This window comes from Ailuropoda melanoleuca, chromosome 5 (genome assembly GCF_002007445.2).
Source record: "Ailuropoda melanoleuca isolate Jingjing chromosome 5, ASM200744v2, whole genome shotgun sequence".
Lineage (NCBI taxonomy): Eukaryota > Metazoa > Chordata > Mammalia > Carnivora > Ursidae > Ailuropoda > Ailuropoda melanoleuca.
In genome coordinates this window covers 69,486,954-69,503,956 of record NC_048222.1, presented here as the reverse complement: position 1 = coordinate 69,503,956, position 17,003 = coordinate 69,486,954, and the positions used below count along the sequence as shown (strand labels likewise).

Sequence of the window (17,003 nt, the reverse complement as noted above, 5' to 3'; positions counted from 1 at the left end):
GGAGAATATAGAAACTGCATTTTAGATTTTTCTATTCTTTTGAGTGAGGCTTGGATGGCTATGTATTTCCCTGAGGGTGTGATTATTAATTGTGGTATGGGGAAGGGTTAAAATTGAGGTGGGGCATAGGAGAGCTTCTGGAAAGGCTGGGGAAAAAATATATTTCTTAACCTAGTGGTAGTTATAAGGGTACCTGCCTTACAATAATTCTTTGTCGTAAGTTTTGAAATCAGGTGGTGTCAGTCCTTCAACTTTGTTCTTCTTTTCGAGATGGTTTTGGCTATTTGGGGTCCCTTGCATTTTCATATAAATTTTAGATTGCATTGAATCTGCAATAGAATTTCTATCCAAGGACATGGGATGTCTTTCCACTTATTTTGGTTTTCTTCTATTGCTTTAAACAATGTCTTATAGTTTCCAACATAGAAGTCTTGCACTTCCTTTGTCAAATTTATTCCTATATTTATTCCTCTTTTTGATGCTATAGAGAAGGAATTATTTTAATTATTTTCCTAATTTTATTTTCAGATTTTCTCATTGCTAGTGTATAGAATACAATTAATTTTTGCATATTGATCTTGTGTCCTGCAATCTTGATATGCTCATTTACCAAGCTCTTGCTATGGTCCAAATGATTGCATCCACCCCAAAATTCATGTTGAAATCCTAACCCCCAAGGTGATGATATTTGGAGGTGGGACCTTGGGATATCCTTAAGTCATGAGGGTGGAACCCTCATGAATGGGATTAGTGCCTTACAAAAGAGGCTCCAGAGAGATCTCTAGCCCCTTTCACCAGGTAAGGATACAATAAGGAGTCTGGGACCCAGACACATGCCTTCACCTGACCATGCTCTCAACCTGATCTCGGACTTCCAGTCTCCAAACTGTGAGGAATAATTGGTTTTGGGTTTTGGGGGGCTTTTTCCCCATACACCACCAGTCTGTGGTATTTTGTTACAGTAGCCTGAATGGGCTGAGATAGCTCTGGTATTTCTTTTGTGGATTCCTCAGGATTTCTACACACAAGATCATATCCTCTGAAAACAGAAGTGATTTTAAGTAATATAATGTAGTAACTCTTGAAATCAGTCTCTCTCCCACTCCTCAGGATTCGTTGTTGTTGCTGTTTGTTGTTTCTTTAACAGTGACTTTTATGAACTAATTCAGTAAAGTCTCTATTTTTTGTTGTGTTGCCACTGAAATCTCCGGCAGGTTAGTTTCGTAGTCAGCTAATAGCTGAACAGTGATTTCCTTAAACACTTGGAACCAGTAAGTCTATCGGTCTTTGCCAAGGGGTTCTGTATAAATGTCGGGGCCGACCGTCACTACTCAGACAGGCCTCAGCAGGACACCTGGGCCTTAGCCTGCACTTACTGCTTATGCAGAGCCCGACGACCAGCCTGAGGGAAGAGCTTACAGTCTTCTCAGATTCTCCGGGTGCGTGTAGAAAGCCCAGGGCATGTGCACAGCCCTATGCGTGCGTATGGTCTTCTAGAGTCCCAACACTGTGGTGGAGATTTTCAAAGCCCCAAGGAAATCTCATTCTCTTGTGTTCACCAGTTTGCTTGCCCCAGCTGCTATCTTCTACCCCAAGCAGCCACCAAAATAATCAATTGCCTCCAACTGTTTTCAACAAGGCTTTTCACACTGGGCAGCTTCCGATCAGGTCAAATAAAGTAAAGATAGCCTTCAAGTGGGGTCTCCAGGGTTTGACGGACAAGTCAAATAATGACAGTTCCCTGCGTATTTGGCTTTGAAAGAACTCCAATCCCATTCTATTCCCTCCAGGGGCTGCTAGATGGCTGGTTTTTACTGTAGTTGCAGGCTGTTGGTTTTTAAGTCTTCTATGGAACTGAAGAGGGAGGATGAGAACAGGGCAAGTTACAGTATCAATGTTCGCTGTTCTTACAGCCTCTTTCTAGAATAAATGCTGCCCAGACTGCTGCAAGCCCTCAGTTAGTTTTCAAAGTTCTAAAAAATTGGTTCTGGTTATTTTTGCCAAGTTCTCATTGGTTTTATGGAGAATTTTCAGAGCTGCTCGTTCCAACATTTTTGCTGATATCCTACCATGTATTTTTTTTTTTAACCTAGAATGCCTTTCTATATCCAGTCCCACTACCCTGTTCAGATGTTGCCTCCTAGGTGTGGGTGTGGCTTTTGAGGGCACTGTCTCCTTGGTACTTTGTCATCTTTCCCCTCCAAGTCCAAGGAGGCCGTTAACAGAAAGGTGGCAAAGAGGCTTTAAATGCTTTACAGTTAGGGTTCCTGATGATGCCGACTACAACCTCAAGATAATCGTAGTCATTAAATGTGAATAATCAGGAGTTGGACCTATTTTTAGAGTGCTGTGTTCTGTCCTTAAAGGAATGTCTGATACAAGTTGAGAATATCACGATTTTGCCAAGTGCTTAAGGGCACAAGCGTTGCAGTGAAACCATACGAGTTCTCTACCTCCTAGCAGTGATAATAATGGTATACATACAATCTATGAAGATCGTGGGGAATTTAGCAAAGTCTGTCCTAAGAACTCCATACGTAGTTGCTGGAATTTTCATCACCATTGTCAGAGCATCAATGCCTAGTAGAAATCCCATATCGTATGTCCAAATAGGAAGGGACCTCCGAAATCTGCCAGTTCAATTGCAAACCCAGGACAGTAACTCACTTGACCTCATATCCCTATTAAATGAGGTCAGCATGTGTTTTCATACTTCTAAGCAGAGGGAGTTCATCTCAAAGGCAGTTCATTGTGTCAATGAATCCCTCTCATTATCATCTTCCTTCTAGTGAGCCCAAGTCTTTCTTCCATTTTTCCCTTGAACACTTCTGAACTGAGCTATTGTCATTTCTGCATAACTCTTCCATTACTGAAGGGTTCGCAAAACTCTTTCCAGCTTTTCTTTCTAGCTCTGGGGAAGAGGCTGGTACTTTCCATCGCACACCAGCTTCCCCTCATCTCTAACTGCCACAGCCTGAGGTGTCTTGCTAAAACCTTAAAGTCCTAGTTGGAAGAAATAAGTTCCCTCTGAGATACAAGAAATCTATTCATCTCTTTTCTACCTCCCTTCCCATGACAAGTGAATCCCTGTTCTGTGAACACTACCAGTTAAACACTCACATGCACAGAGAAGAGTTTCGATTTATTGGTTGCTTTCTGGGAAAGGTGATATAGAACATAATTGGGATTAAAATCAAATTCTAGTTACAGATTCATAAAACTTTGCTTTAAACCAAATTAACTTTTATGAGACTATTAAATCGCCTCTCATCCTCATACATAACAAAATAATTCAATCATAGTCTATATAATCCTTTGTTGTTTTTCAATGATTAAAGCACACATAATACATAATGCAGTTGATATTAAATATCTTGAGAATGACAAATCAATAGAACTCCTTCCACTCTTAAGCCTTAACTGGTCATTTAGACATGTTCTGCACATACACTTTTCATTTTAGATTTTCTCCTTAAAAGGACTTGTGAGCTATTCATTATTGTCTGCTATTTGTATACACATGTCATAAGTCTTCCAAAATAACATTTAAAATCTTTCTTCATATTGCTTCAGAAATGTTAACCTTTAAGGAACATTCGATTAAAAAAAAAGCAAAAGCTCGTGTCCTGACTCTGTAACAGACGTTCAGATGTGCCAAGATTTTATTGTTTCCCTCTGACGTGATAAAAGCCTCCAACAACATACAATGTGCCACTTTCTTCCTTGCTCAACTCAGAGGAAGTCAAATAAAGGAGAAAAAGCAAATGCTCGAAATCACAGTGACCAAAGGATTTGAATTAATAATTACATTAAATAACCATAACTTTTTGTTTAACTATTCACATTCCACACAGTGGAAATTAACTTTTCCTCCAGATTTTTCACTTACATTGTTTAACTTTGAAGAACTACAATAACAAAAAACAACTTACAGCCTTGCAGGATGTGTGTTTTTCTCTTTTAATGCCAAGCACGAAGTGTACGTCATAAAATTCATATTTGGTGTTTGGCGTTATTTTAATAGGAAAGATTGAGATCACAAATATCTTGCCATAAAAAATTCTACTATAGTAATGAAAAAAACATACTCTTCATCGGTGACTCCAATACAATATGTAATAGATATGGCACTTTCAATAAATGTTGGAAGACACACCATACTTTGCTAGTCTTAATATAGGCACAGTAAGAAAAGCAGACATTTCCCTCTTTGGCTAGCGCTGGTTTTTTTCAGGGTACTTATGCTGCTGATTATCCCAGTGAAGTTAATTTTGAGGAAATTCTCTTTACTGAAGCCAAATCCGACTTACATGCAAGACTGTGGTACAAGCTACTAAAAGAAGATTCCTGCTGCCAACTTAAGTCATCTCTTTTTAACAAAATTGCATGCTTGTGGCGGAGTTAAAACAACAAGAGAAATTCAGTGTCTGCTGGTTCTGAATGTCATTTTTCTTCTCTGGTGTGGTTTTTTACATGTTGAGCTCCTTCCCCTTTCTTTTCCTCTCCCCCACCCTCAAAATTCTGGCTTAGTATTTGTGTGCTTAATTAAATCCATTCTGTGCTTTATTGTTGGAAGATGTGGATGATAGATTTAGGGCAGGGTCATAAAGTGTACACGAAATACACGGAATGTGTGTTCAGACAAATTTGCCTCGTGTGGAATCATCATCAGTAGTGAGTTCAAAAGTTTCAAAACTCAACCCAAGATTTTGGGTGTTTAAGAGAACTTCTGCCTCAAAGTATGGTTCCGGCTTAGCTGTTAGATGGGAGAGCGCTGCACCAAAAAATAAAATAAAATAAAATAAAAGCAGCCTCTTCAGTGCAATGCTGGCGCCTGGATGGGTAACTAAAATGCTAGTCAATGGTGCTTGTTTCCCATATCACACGTGACTTGGCTAGGGAGGATGAGAAGGTACAAGGCAAAAAAAGAAAAAAAAGTGTCTTGGTGGGTGGGGATGGGTTTACATAGAAAACCTCAGGCTTGAAGAGAACGGGTGAACCAAATCCAAAACGCAGTAAGGTCCACCCGCCCTGCAATTTGTCTGTTAGATAAATCCTAAGCAGGGACGGGGAGGAGCCCCAGTTTAATCAGAGGAGGGGTCTACCAGTAGAGAGACAGCTAATGCACCCGAAGGATCTGACTTTATTCCCCCCCAGATACTCTGATTTCTTAACTGGGATTTCCCATTAGACCCTGAGAAAGCAAAGGAAGAAGGGGAGGGCACATCCCTTATACCTCCTCCCAGGCCTTAAACTACTCCGTAGCCAGAGGCAGTCTCCTTTACTTCTTTATTCTCCTCTGCTCCCCAGCTCAATCTCCCACCAATGGCTAAAACAAGAAGACCCACGGTATACTTCTAACTCAAAAGGAGCACACCCTCAACTCTCCCGTCTCAGCCTGGTTCTTCACTGCCAGGTGCACTTAGCAGAGGCAGACTCTTTATAACACAGGGTTGTGGCTCTCAGAAGCATCACACAGAAGTAATGAACTGGGAAAGAGGTGATTACAACCAAGCAAAAGGAAAGATCCGAGGACCTTCTGCTTTTGAGGTGTTTGTTTTCTTCCTATCCCAGCATCTGGACTACATCTATTTTCTGCCTGAGGGGTGAAGGGGGGTAGGGGTCATCTTGGTTTTGCTCACTCACTCGGTTCTGAAAAGAGGAGTGGTCAATATTTATGTTTTAAGTTTGGCGTTGGGTTGGGTTACGGCCAATTTCAACAGATCACAGCGACAGCCAAAGTTAGTGCTTTTTTGGCAATTTCGTTTCTCCTCTGTTCACTTGGTTTCCGTTCAATACCAGGAGAAACTTGCTGAAGCATGGGTCGCACTGTGTCTCGGGGTTGGCCTTTCAAGACTCTGCACATCTCCCTACGGAACTCGTGCTGTGCCCAACTGGCCTCCCACTCCGTGCCTCCCTTCTCTCCCTCCTGTGTCCTTCTTGCCCTTGGCGCACACCAGCTTCCCCGAGTCGGAAGACCCTTCCCCAAATGAGAAACAGTCAGGTCTGTGGTCAAGTGAGCTAACTGAGAGTTCCGGGCAGAGAGGGAATTAGACTGAAACAGTCACTGAGATAGTAAGAAGGGATGGATGTGGAAGGGAGGAGGCGAGGGGGAAGAAGCAAGCACAGGCAGAAATACCTTTTCCAAGTATAACGCAGCACTAAAACAGGTCTCCTGCCCTCAGAGGAGCCTCTTGCATTAACATTCATTCAGAAGGGAGATTCTGGTCCCCAGGAGGGCACGTGGAATACACCGGCAGCACCTGACCGCAGCCCTGCCCCTTTTCACGTGCCTCCCCGGGGGTGGGCTTTCTGTGCCAGCCCCGTGGAAGCGGATACGTTTGCATATAGGAAGTGCCCTCCTCTGGCGTCTGCAAACCCCCAGACACGCACGCACACTCATGCATACAGACTACGCGCTAGCAGGCTCCTGTCCGAAGGCAGCTGGTGGTTCTTCTTGCCTGTAGGTTGAAGCCAAGTAAGAATCAGGTCGTTTTAGGTCTGGCTCTGGGCCCGCCTGGGGCTGCATCCCTAGGCCAGGCTGGCTGTGCCCAGCTTAATCCAAATCGATGGATATGCATCGACACTGCTTGACTCGCGTGACCCTCTTCTTCTTGGTGGGCGGCTGCAGTTCGGGGCAGTTGAGGGTGACCATCATGGTGGTGAACTTCTTGGGCTTGCAGAAGGAGCAGGACTGAAAGGAGCCCTCCTCCTTCCGGATGTGCCTGGGGATGTAGAAGGAGTTGCACTGGCCGTAGCAGAAACGGTTGATGATGGTGCGGCTGTTGCAGCCCTCCTCGTGGATGGTCTGCTTCAGCGGCTGGGTTTTGCACCAGTCTCGCTTCAGGTATTTGCGCTCGGTCACATGCAGGGCCTCCTGGCTGGACTCCAGCACCTCCTCCCCGGGCATGGCCGTGCCACGCCCCTGGCCACGCCCCCGGTTCCTGGAGCCCGGCTGCTGGGGAGACTGAGTCTGCTCGGAGTCATTGTGCTGGGCCTTGTCTGGTGGGGGGATGGCACCTTGGGACCCCTTCTTTTTCCCTTCGGCGGCGGGCAGCAGGGTCCCCAAGAGGAGAAGCAGGGCTCCCACAGTGTAGGCGGTGCGGCTCATGCTAATGGAGGGAAGCACAGAGAGGGGAGACACAAAAGTTGGACAAGTCAATTCGAAAATTAATAGCAGCTAAAATTTTATCAGGCACTTGTTACACACTCTATGGAAGATATTTCATTTCCTTCTCACAATATCTGTATGAATCAGGTATAATTATTCTCATCCCCCACCGAGCCGTCAAGTCACCAAGCAGCTGGCCCAGGGTCCCCGGTGAATAAGCCAAGATTTGAGCTCAGCCACCGCCTATCTCTTCGTGGCATGTCGTCCCACCGGAATTCCTTCCTGGCTGCTGACACCAATCACATGGGACATTGTCTTACGGTCACTGAATTGTATTCGTTCTTGTATTAGGCCAAATTACCTTTGCACCTCTCTGGAGAAACCCAGTTTTTTATTTTGTTTTACAGCAAGGCACATCAGCCTCACTGCCCGGAAAGGCTCCCAGTCTTTTTCTTTCCAAACAGCCTGACTGCTGCCTGAGTCCTCCCTCTCTCGGTGGGGTGGATGCTTAGATGTCGGCTGACCGCAGGCATTGCCAGGAGAGCCCTGGAGGAGAGCGGTAGAGCGGTGAGCCGCTGACGGAGGGAGAGCACTCAGCAGGCGCACACACTGGAGGAAAGTCAAGACTGAGTTTTCAGTCCAAGACTTGGGGCAACAACTTGCTATCTGACCTTGAGAAAATCACTTTGCTTCTCAAGAAATGACTTCATGTAAGCAACGCACAGAGACCTCATCTCCCCAGATGGGTTGTTCAGAGCAAATTGGAGGTACAGACAAAAGCAGTGTGAGAACTAACCAAATCTATGGCAGGGTCACACACACAATGAATTACCTTTCCAGAAAGATCACATTAACTCCTAACACTCCTGGACCTCTCACCTGTTCTCATTTTTAAATGGGCATAGCTATTTATTATATCATTCATGATATCATGATAGACATTTTTCTACTTTTAAATGGTGAAATATGTCATTCACGTATGTGTGTAAAATCTAGGAGGTAGAAAATGGCACAAGAAGACAGGTATGTGCAAATATTTACATTAATAAATGCCATAGACATGTAGAATAAATTAATGATCGTGAATTATTGTGGATGGGCCTGGAGTTAGACATGGGTCAGACACGGCAATGAACAATGGCAAAAAAATTAGATAAGTGGGAGAGGCAGAGGGAAAACTGACAAAACAAACAGGAAAGCAAAGATGGAGAGAGAGGAAAAACTGGAGTGAGGAATGTAAATCCGAGAAAGGAGGGCCCCTCTAGAGGCAGAGTGTTAAGGGGAGGTAGAGGAGACAGAGGAGAAAGAGGAGAAGCGAGCCTATTTTTTAAGAGTGCAAGCATCACGCTGTTGAGATTCTCCTGACAGAGTGCCTCTAAAATCTCCAGGAGCGGACGATCGCCTGGGGGTATTGTTAAAATGCAGATTCTAATTCCGTAGTTAGGTCTGCCTTTCTAACAAGCTTTGAGTAGCAAGGCCTGTAGTACTTGTGGCTTTGGGGCACAGAAAAGAGTTATTAAAATGTGGAAGGATTTTCTTTTCAAAGAGTGCAACTGCAAATTCACAGCCTGGCTCTCAGGCCATCTTGCCAAATCTGACCTGAATCTTGAGGCTTTCCCTACCCACCCCCCATGCCCACCATGGTTCTGAACCTAAGGGCTGGGCTGAGAAGTACCCATTTCCCTGCTCTCTTTTGTGCACCAGCATTAGGGCATAGTAGTAAGTGCATTTTAATAGTAACCTTATCACATCCCCCCAAGGAACTCTACAAGTTGGCCTGAGTAGATAAAGCGATTACCTTTCAAAGACAAAGGCCCTGCAGAATCTACACTCTGTAAGCAACAGTCCCTGTAAATAAAGACATGCAACCCTAAGGATAATGTCAACTTAAGATAATTAAATATTAAATTTCAAATATCCTTAAATAGCGCCATTTTTCCAACATTAACCTAATACTTTGGGGCAAGTTCAAGTTTGGAACTGATAATGTGACATTTAGCTCCTGTTCTTTCGACTGCAGACTCCCTGGCTTTTGTCAGTTTATGTTACAACATCCCTGTTCTTTAAACAGAGCCTTTTTGCCTCAACAACAAAAAAATTAATTTCCTTGTTTTGTCTTTAAAAAATCACTCATGAGAAAAGTCCAGTTATAAAACAGTACTGATTTTCTCCAGAGACCAGAATAACTTGAGCCATGACAGTTCAGTCTCCTAGGCAAATATATTGTGAATTTGAGAAGCTTTTACAAGTTTCTGCTATTCATTCAATTGGGGGCCAGGATCTAAACTAAAATTCAGTCTCTGCCCATTTCAAAGAGGAGCACATGAGACAGCCCTGGGCCTACACCCACAGTCTTCCCTCATCCCTACCAAAAATGGCCCCAAGGACAATTCAGCCCTCCCAGAGCAAGACCCTCAGAGCCCAACGTCACAGGGGCCAATCTGAAACTGACTGGAAATGTACATTGTCTGCATATGACAGTTCACGTCATAAAGCCATCCCCTCCCACAAACATCTGTCCAAAAAATGCAATTTCCTTTCTCCAGACCAACATAGGGCTCCTTTTACGCTCAACTTTTCCTTCCTGGCATTTTCACATCTGTCATTAAATAAATACCTAGTCCGAGAGTCATGAGGACTCATTCATCATCTTATCCTCAGTGCCTGGCGAGAGTGGGTGCGCTTCCGTTACATGAATGCTTGTTACGGACCACATGGATTTAAAGTCTCCCTTCGCCATGTGCCAATGAGCAGCCGAGCCTAACACAATCTTCTTGATTTCTCACTTAACAGTATAGCAAACTCCTTCTAGCCTAGAAGTACCTTAATACTTGTCTTTCTTTTTCTAGGAACACTGTTCAGATAGTCACTACTTTTTACCTGGTCCCAGGGAGAATGCTGTGGGTTTCATTTTCTAATTGAAGCCATTGTATTCACTATGGCAGAAACCAACAGTAAAGCAAGCAGTAAATTCAAAATTAGTCAACTGTGGTTTTCAGTTTTAATTTGGACAGACTTCCTGTTCCTATGGGAGCGTGCAAACCCCATAAGCCAAAGGGTCTAGAATGACAGGCCGTTTTCTTGTTTTTTGGTTTTTTAAGAAAAGTAAATTTTTCTCAAAATAGGATTTATTAGGTGTGGAAAATGTTATAAAATGGTTTTTCATTTTTTAAAAAAGCCTACTTTTTAAAATCTTCAGTGCTTATTGTGAGGCTTTTGACTCTTTAAAACTTATAACTAGCTATTTGGAGAAAAGTAAAAACCAACTTGAGGAATCTCAATCAACACAGACCTCAGCTTAAAGAACAGGCGTAGTCTGAAGGACTCTGCATATCCTGCAGGAGTAAGAGTTAGAAGGTTAAGAACTCTACAGAGGGCTTCAGAGGGGAGGGGGGTGGGGGAGTGGAATAGGCTGGTGATGGGTATTAAGGAGGGCACGTATTGCATGGTGCACTGGGTGTTATACGCAACTAACGAATCATCGAACTTTACATCAGAAACCAGGGATGTACTGTATGGTGACTAACATAATTAAAAAATGTTATTATAATTAAAAAAAGAAAAAAGAAGGTTAAGAACTCTAATAGTACTAGAACCAGGGCTCTGTCAAGTTACTGTGGTCAATCACCCAGCCTCCCTCCCACACACACCACAGACTGGTCACAATTACCCAGTGAAGCAAAAGGGGCTGTTTTGCCCTTGAAATCCCAATTGTATTGCCACCAAATAATCTGCACTTTGTAAATATCACAAGGTGGAGGAAATCATGATTATGTAAATTTCTTGAAGACAATTTTTTCCATACCAACACCTCATCCTATTATCAAAAATCAATCGAAATCCTAATCAAGCCTTGGGTTCCCATGAATCATCCCTCTGCCCAACCGTGAGCTGCAAACGTTTTTGGTAATTTGCATTCATGAAATGACCCACTCACATCATTAAAGTTGAGCTGCATTTTGTGGGTTCAGAGTGCATCATGGCACCCAGAGAGACCTCCCTTTATACTCATTGCAGACAACATTCTTCTTTTCAAACCCTGCCTCAACTTATGCTTAATGCATTACTGCTTCTCCAAGTAATGTGATCATATTTTCCTGGTGAACTTTCTCCACAATTGCTCTCCATCAGCAAGACCCACCACCCCTACCTTTCTTCCCTTCACTACTGTCCTCCCCTCCAATCCACTTGTCCCGGAGCACATAGATACCCTCAAAGCAGTTCTTCTCTACCTGATGCTTTCCTTTAGGTTTCCCTTAGTGATCAAGAGGAAACATCCACACTCAGAATAAGCCATATCAGCCACCTCTGTCCCGTGTAGGTCATGGTGATTTATTCTAATCTTCACAAGGCTCTAAGAACACAATCATCTAACTCCAGGGAATCAGAAATAAAAATGCTCTGTGTGACCTGTATCCAATATTCTCATCGTCTTTGGGAAAGTTTAGGCCAGCTCCTCTTGGCACTCTTCTTGCCGTATTTCTCATTTTAGCTAACCGACCTGCTTATAATCAGTTAAATGGAGTGCTGAGTGGGAATGACAGTGAATTGACACTGGTCAGCAAGCCAGATGTCTATGCCCAAACATCTGATCAATTCCTCCTGATGAATTAATTTAGAAAGACGTTCAACAGGCATAACATCAAATTATTCTCCCAGTAGAAGAAAATAATTAAATTGACAGCAAATGCTCTAAATGCAGGCCAGATTTTAGAATAATCTTTTCCTTGTTCTCAGAACTAAATATTTAAGAAGGGAAAGGTTATTTTTAACTTGATCTTGAATTTTTGAAAAGATACCTTTTAGAAGTTAAGTAGAGAATTTCATAAGAATACACGGGGTCGATTTTTTTTTCCCCAGACAAGTCAAACCAAGAAGATAAGAAGAATTACTTGCTGGCAAAATAGTAGAGGTTAAACTCTCATCCTGTATGCGTTGCAAGGGCCTAACTACAACCTCCCTATTCAGAAGACCTTTCAAGCTAAGTCAGGCTGGCCGCCCACTTGGCATAGGACAGAAAGGAGACCATCTCAGGAGCTCTCCGCTCCCTGGAAGCTTTTTTGCTGAAGTGAATAATTGTATACAATATTTGAGGTCAACAGGAAGCAAGTTAGAATGTAATAAATAGTCACTGAGCAGCCCTGTTGAGAGTCAATCTATAGGTTCTGTATTTTAATGCAAGATGTGTGCTAGTCCCTGTATGCGTGGAATTTGGGATTTAATTTCAGAACCACCTTGTCATGTATCTGTTGCCATAAAATGTCACTGCCTCTTCCAATACCACCACTAATAGTAAGAGTTACCTATATTTTTGAACCCTTAGCATGCACGGCATTGTGCATACATCAGACTGTATTTTATAATCTCTTTTTCACAGTAGAACATGAGGTAGAAAATATTGTGTTCCTTTTACCAATCAGGGGATCCAGAGTCAGGAAACTTAGGAATCTGCCCAAGGTCAAACAGCTCCGCAGCTGGAGAGTCAGGGTTGGAGACCCTTCTACCTCGCTCCCAAACTTGTCTTTGACCACTGTTCTATGAACACCCGGCACAGTACTTAACAAGGGACACGTGGACCTGTTTCTAATGCAATACCGTATGAACAATATTCTAAGTCAAATAATTATCTAGTTTGTGTCTTCATGTTCACATGTGAAGAAAAAAACTTCTGTTGTCCCAGGAATTACTGTTGTACTTTTGCATTTCTAAGAGCATATGTTAAAACTAAAGAAAATTCCTTGCAGATGTAAGGCACGGGGTGGTAACACTTGCTTGATCTGTGCCTTTCAGCTGGATGCTCCAGTTACCTCCCCTACCCACCCCCCACTTTTCTTTACATAAAAGGGTTAGGCTTTCCCATCAGTCCTTAACTCTCTATTCTAGAACAAGTTCCACAGCTTCACTGTCGACAAGCATTTCTTCGGAAAGGGGTCTGTGGCATAAAATTTCTTGGCCTTGTATCACTAGTGCTCCTTAAACATTAAGACCGAAGGCTTCAGTTTAGAAGACAAGGCAGGCAGCTCTGATTCAGAGATGTGAGGACACAAGAGATCTCTACTCTTCTCTGTGTAATCGTTCACATAAAGATTGTGTCAGCCAACTAGGATTTCCTATAGATCGTGGGTTACCAAAGCATTTCACTCAAAATGGGCTTTTAAGAAAATACAAAACCTGTAAAATTACAAAGTTTACAGAAGACTTTAATTCTTACAACAACCTGAGGGTTAAACATACACACACACAGCTACTAGGGTTCGAAAGAACCCTTCAATAGTAAGTTAATACTATAATTGTAGAGTGCAATTTATCCAATGATAGCAATCATATCACCTACTGTTGTAGACCTGTGTGGGCCAGGGAGGAGATGAGAGTAGTTTTCTTAAGATCTTACCCTTGTTGCTTTGAAATGCCCATCTCTTCAAGTCCCCCCGCACCCCCTTCCAAAAAAGAAAGAAAGAAAGAAGAAAAGAAAAAGAAAGGAAGGAAGGAAGAAAAGAAGAAAAGATAAGAAAGGAAAGGAAAAGAAAAGAAAAGTCAAGAAAAGAAAAGAAAGGGGTGGGAGCTGGAAAGCCCTGGGGTGAAAGAAGACTCCTCACCCTGGGCTGGGGGTTATCTTAACCTCTTCTCTGCTATTTATTTAAGTTGTGTGTACAGCCAAAGGAAGCCACCACTCTGGGGTCCCTGGGACAGCTTAAATCCCCGTGACCCACTTAACACAATAGATTGTTTTAATCAATTCGTGTCCTGGCACCATCTCGAAGGGGAACATAAACAGACGCGCACACCGCTCGGATCTGCTTTTTCCAGCGGGAGATCCAATTACCTGCCAGTGGTCGCCTCTCTGCCCTTGTATCATTTAAGAAGAGATTTTAACCCCTAACGTCGAGGCTGTATTTCTGCGTAAAAGTGCTGGGATTCAAAGTCGTCAGAGGAGGAGAAGGCGGTAGCTGGATTCACCCCGGGGACCCATTCAGGCCAGCTCCGGACGCGCGGGAAAGGCTTCACGGCGGAGGCCCGGTCACCTCCCGTCGTCCCCCGCCTCGGCCCGGGACTGTCGCCAGAGCCCGCTGCGGGGGAAACACCCGGCTGGGGCGCCCCCGAGGCGGAGCTGGGATCCGAAGGCAATGCCAAGCCGGAGCGGTGGCGCGTCCGTTCTTCCCAAGCCTGAAGTCTACAAATCGCTCCGACCCGCAAGGTGACAGCCCCGACGCCCCTCCAACCCCGGGCCTGGCGAGGGGGTCGGCGAGACGGAGAGAGAGAACGGGGGACGACCGGGGCATCCAAGCCGCCAGTCCCGCGTCGTCCGTCGCTAGCGAGACCCAGCGAGGCGAGGCGGGGGCTTCTAGGACACAAATGAAGGAGTACCGGGGAAGCCGGACCGGCGGCTTGTTGTTACCTGGCCCCTGGACGTCGGCGCTTCAGCCGAGGCGCGCGTGGGGCGGGAGAAGCCTAGCAGAGGGCACCGAGCGCCCACGCGCGCTGCCAGCCAGTGGCTGTGTGCAGTGTGTGCGGTGTGAGCACCGCGGGATCGCTGGACTCCGCGTCTCCGACCGCTCACAGCCCTTCAGCTGATCGTTACCCGACGCTCGAGCTTCCAGCGCGGCCGAGCTCCGCGGCTCTGTTCCTGCCCGAGTCTCCCTCTCACCTTGAGGACGGGCCGGGGGACCCGCGGCTGAGTCTCCAGATCCTCCAGCCCGCCGCAGGATCACTCCTGGGACTCCGACGGGAGCCCCAGACGTCCCGAGCCCCAGCGCCCCGCTTCAGACACTCGGCGCCCTCTCAGTGCGGCTTGCCCCGGGATCCCGGCGGCTCCTCGCCGCTCCCGCTCGCTACCCCTCGGCGCCCGCGCTGCGCCCACCAGGACTCCGCGCCTCTGAGGTGAGGGCGCGGCTGGCAGGCGCGCCAGGAGCGCGTTAGCTGGGCTCGCGGAGGTGGAAATGGGATGGGGGGCCGTAGCGCTCGCTCTTGACATCCTCCTTCCCAGGCTTTCCCTGCGGACCGCGCAAGGTGAGGTTACGGCAGCCAAGACCTTGGCCGGAAGGTCCCTGGATTTTTCTGCGTAATTCACCCAAGGGAATCGGGGCCTCCGTCAGCTCGCCTGGAGGGCTACCGCGCGTCTGCACTGAGCGGGACGCGCGAGTCTTTTGCAGGGGACCCCTGCGCGCGCGCTCTCTCTCTTTCTCTCTCTCGCATTCTCTCACTCACTCTGACGGGAGCCTCTGCACTCACCTGTCAGTGCGGCGAGTCCTCGGGGCCTGCGCTCTCGACGCGGGGCGCGGTGTGCGACCGCGGCCCGAGCCGCCCCGGCTTGGCACGGGGTCAGCCGGACAGAGTACGGCTCTCGCTGCACACTGGGTCGCCCGGTCCGCGGAGGGCGCACCGAGTGCGGGGCATCGCGCCGTCTCCCGTTTAAATGCCTGCAGCCGAGCCGGACGCCCGGGGCCGCGCCTCTCCATTGGCCAGGCGCCGCCGCCGCCGCCGGACCCGCTATCCGCCCCCTTTCCCGGTACTGCCCCCGCCCCCCCGCACCCCTCCTGCCTCCCCGCGGGGTCCCCTCTCCGCCTGCCTCGCCTCTTTGTCTGCTCCCCCCGCCCCGGCCGGCTGGGAGAGGTCACCCCAGGGAACCGCGCCTGGAATGCACAGCAAATCACATTTTCCGCTCCCGTTGGAGGGGGAAGCGCGGGAGGAAATCCCCCCGGCTCCCGGCCCCTCATTCCTCCTCCGCCCCAGGCCTGGGCTTTTCCTTTCACCAGCCCCGCTTCGCCTGCGTTGGCCCCGCAACGCGCTCGGTCGCGGAGGCGGCCCTGGAAAGAGCAAGATCTCCTCGGGATCTCGACAGACCAGGCGCTTCTTGCCCCGTGGCGGGAGCGGGACTGCAGGATGCTCTGGGTGAGCGGGCGCCGCGGCTCCGGCGCGGCTCGGCCCGAGGCCCCCAACTTCGAGGGCGTTGACCCCCGCGCCCCCGTTAACCCCGGCGGGCTCGCCGGCCGCCAGCAGGAGCCTGTCTCCAGCGCGACACCCTCCTCTCCGCGCCCGCCGCCGCGTCTTTCAGCTCAGACGCGGACGGCCTCGGCCGAGACTGAACAGCAGGGAGCAACGCAAGGGAGAATAAACCGAAAAGGACCCTCGCAAGTCAAGGTTTCCACTTCCAAGCCATCTTTCAACGGGAGGGAACAATAGCTATGAGAGAACGGGCTTTCTGTAGCATGTTCAAGATGAATAAATCAGGAAAAGAAAACGTCAGGCGAGGAAATAACTTCCCAGAACTAAAAGACAAAACCCCCCGTCTGTGAAAAGCCGGCGTCACATTCTGTATTTATTACTGAGAACCCAATGGATAGGGGCAAACATACTAAGCGCATAAATATTTTTCGAAAGATGAGCGAACACTTTCATTTGTTCTCTTAGCTTGAAAATTGGTTCCTCAGAGAAGCTGTAAATTCTGTGTGTCGAAGTTATAGCCCGTGCAAAAATCAAGCCGGCTGCAAGGTCTGCAGACCGGCTCCACCAGCCAGGGCAGATGATGGCTTCAGAAGAAAAAAAAAAGGAAAAGGTTATAGAAGGAAATTTGAAGGTGCCTGTAGTCACTAAAGCAAAATAAACACAACAATGAAGCCCAACAAAAGGTACTTAGGAAACAGTCCTGATTTAAGCACTTGGCTAAGAAAACAAAACAAAACCCCAGAATAGCACTTTTTTTCTCTTCAGGCAGTCACTGTGGGGAGGAGGCTAGAAACACTGAACACCTACTAGATACTGGTAAGAACTTGAAATCAGTTTTTCAAAACAAATGAAACAAGGAGGAAGTCTGCGTTAAATCAGTATCCAGAGAACCTCATCACCGAAATGTTTTGTTTGTGCAATCTGCAGTTTCGACCCGTAAACTCCGTGC

General features: G+C 46.6%; 1 protein-coding gene across 2 annotated transcripts; it reads right to left on the bottom strand.

Annotated features, from left to right (window-relative positions):
• Positions 1–3,123: 3,123 nt before the first annotated feature.
• GREM1 (gremlin 1, DAN family BMP antagonist) lies at positions 3,124–15,548 on the bottom strand. 2 transcript variants are annotated; one of them, XM_034661204.1, is made up of 2 exons: positions 15,341–15,548; positions 3,124–7,112 (listed from the first exon to the last, which is right to left on the bottom strand). In XM_034661204.1, exon 2 carries the CDS (start codon positions 7,109–7,111, stop codon positions 6,557–6,559), a length of 555 nt encoding a protein of 184 aa, XP_034517095.1. In that variant the 5' UTR covers position 7,112; positions 15,341–15,548; the 3' UTR covers positions 3,124–6,556. The 2 variants fall into 2 exon arrangements, with proteins under 2 accessions (XP_034517095.1, XP_034517096.1); XM_034661205.1 differs by lacking the exon at positions 15,341–15,548 and adding an exon at positions 14,757–15,286.
• Positions 15,549–17,003: the final 1,455 nt, after the last annotated feature.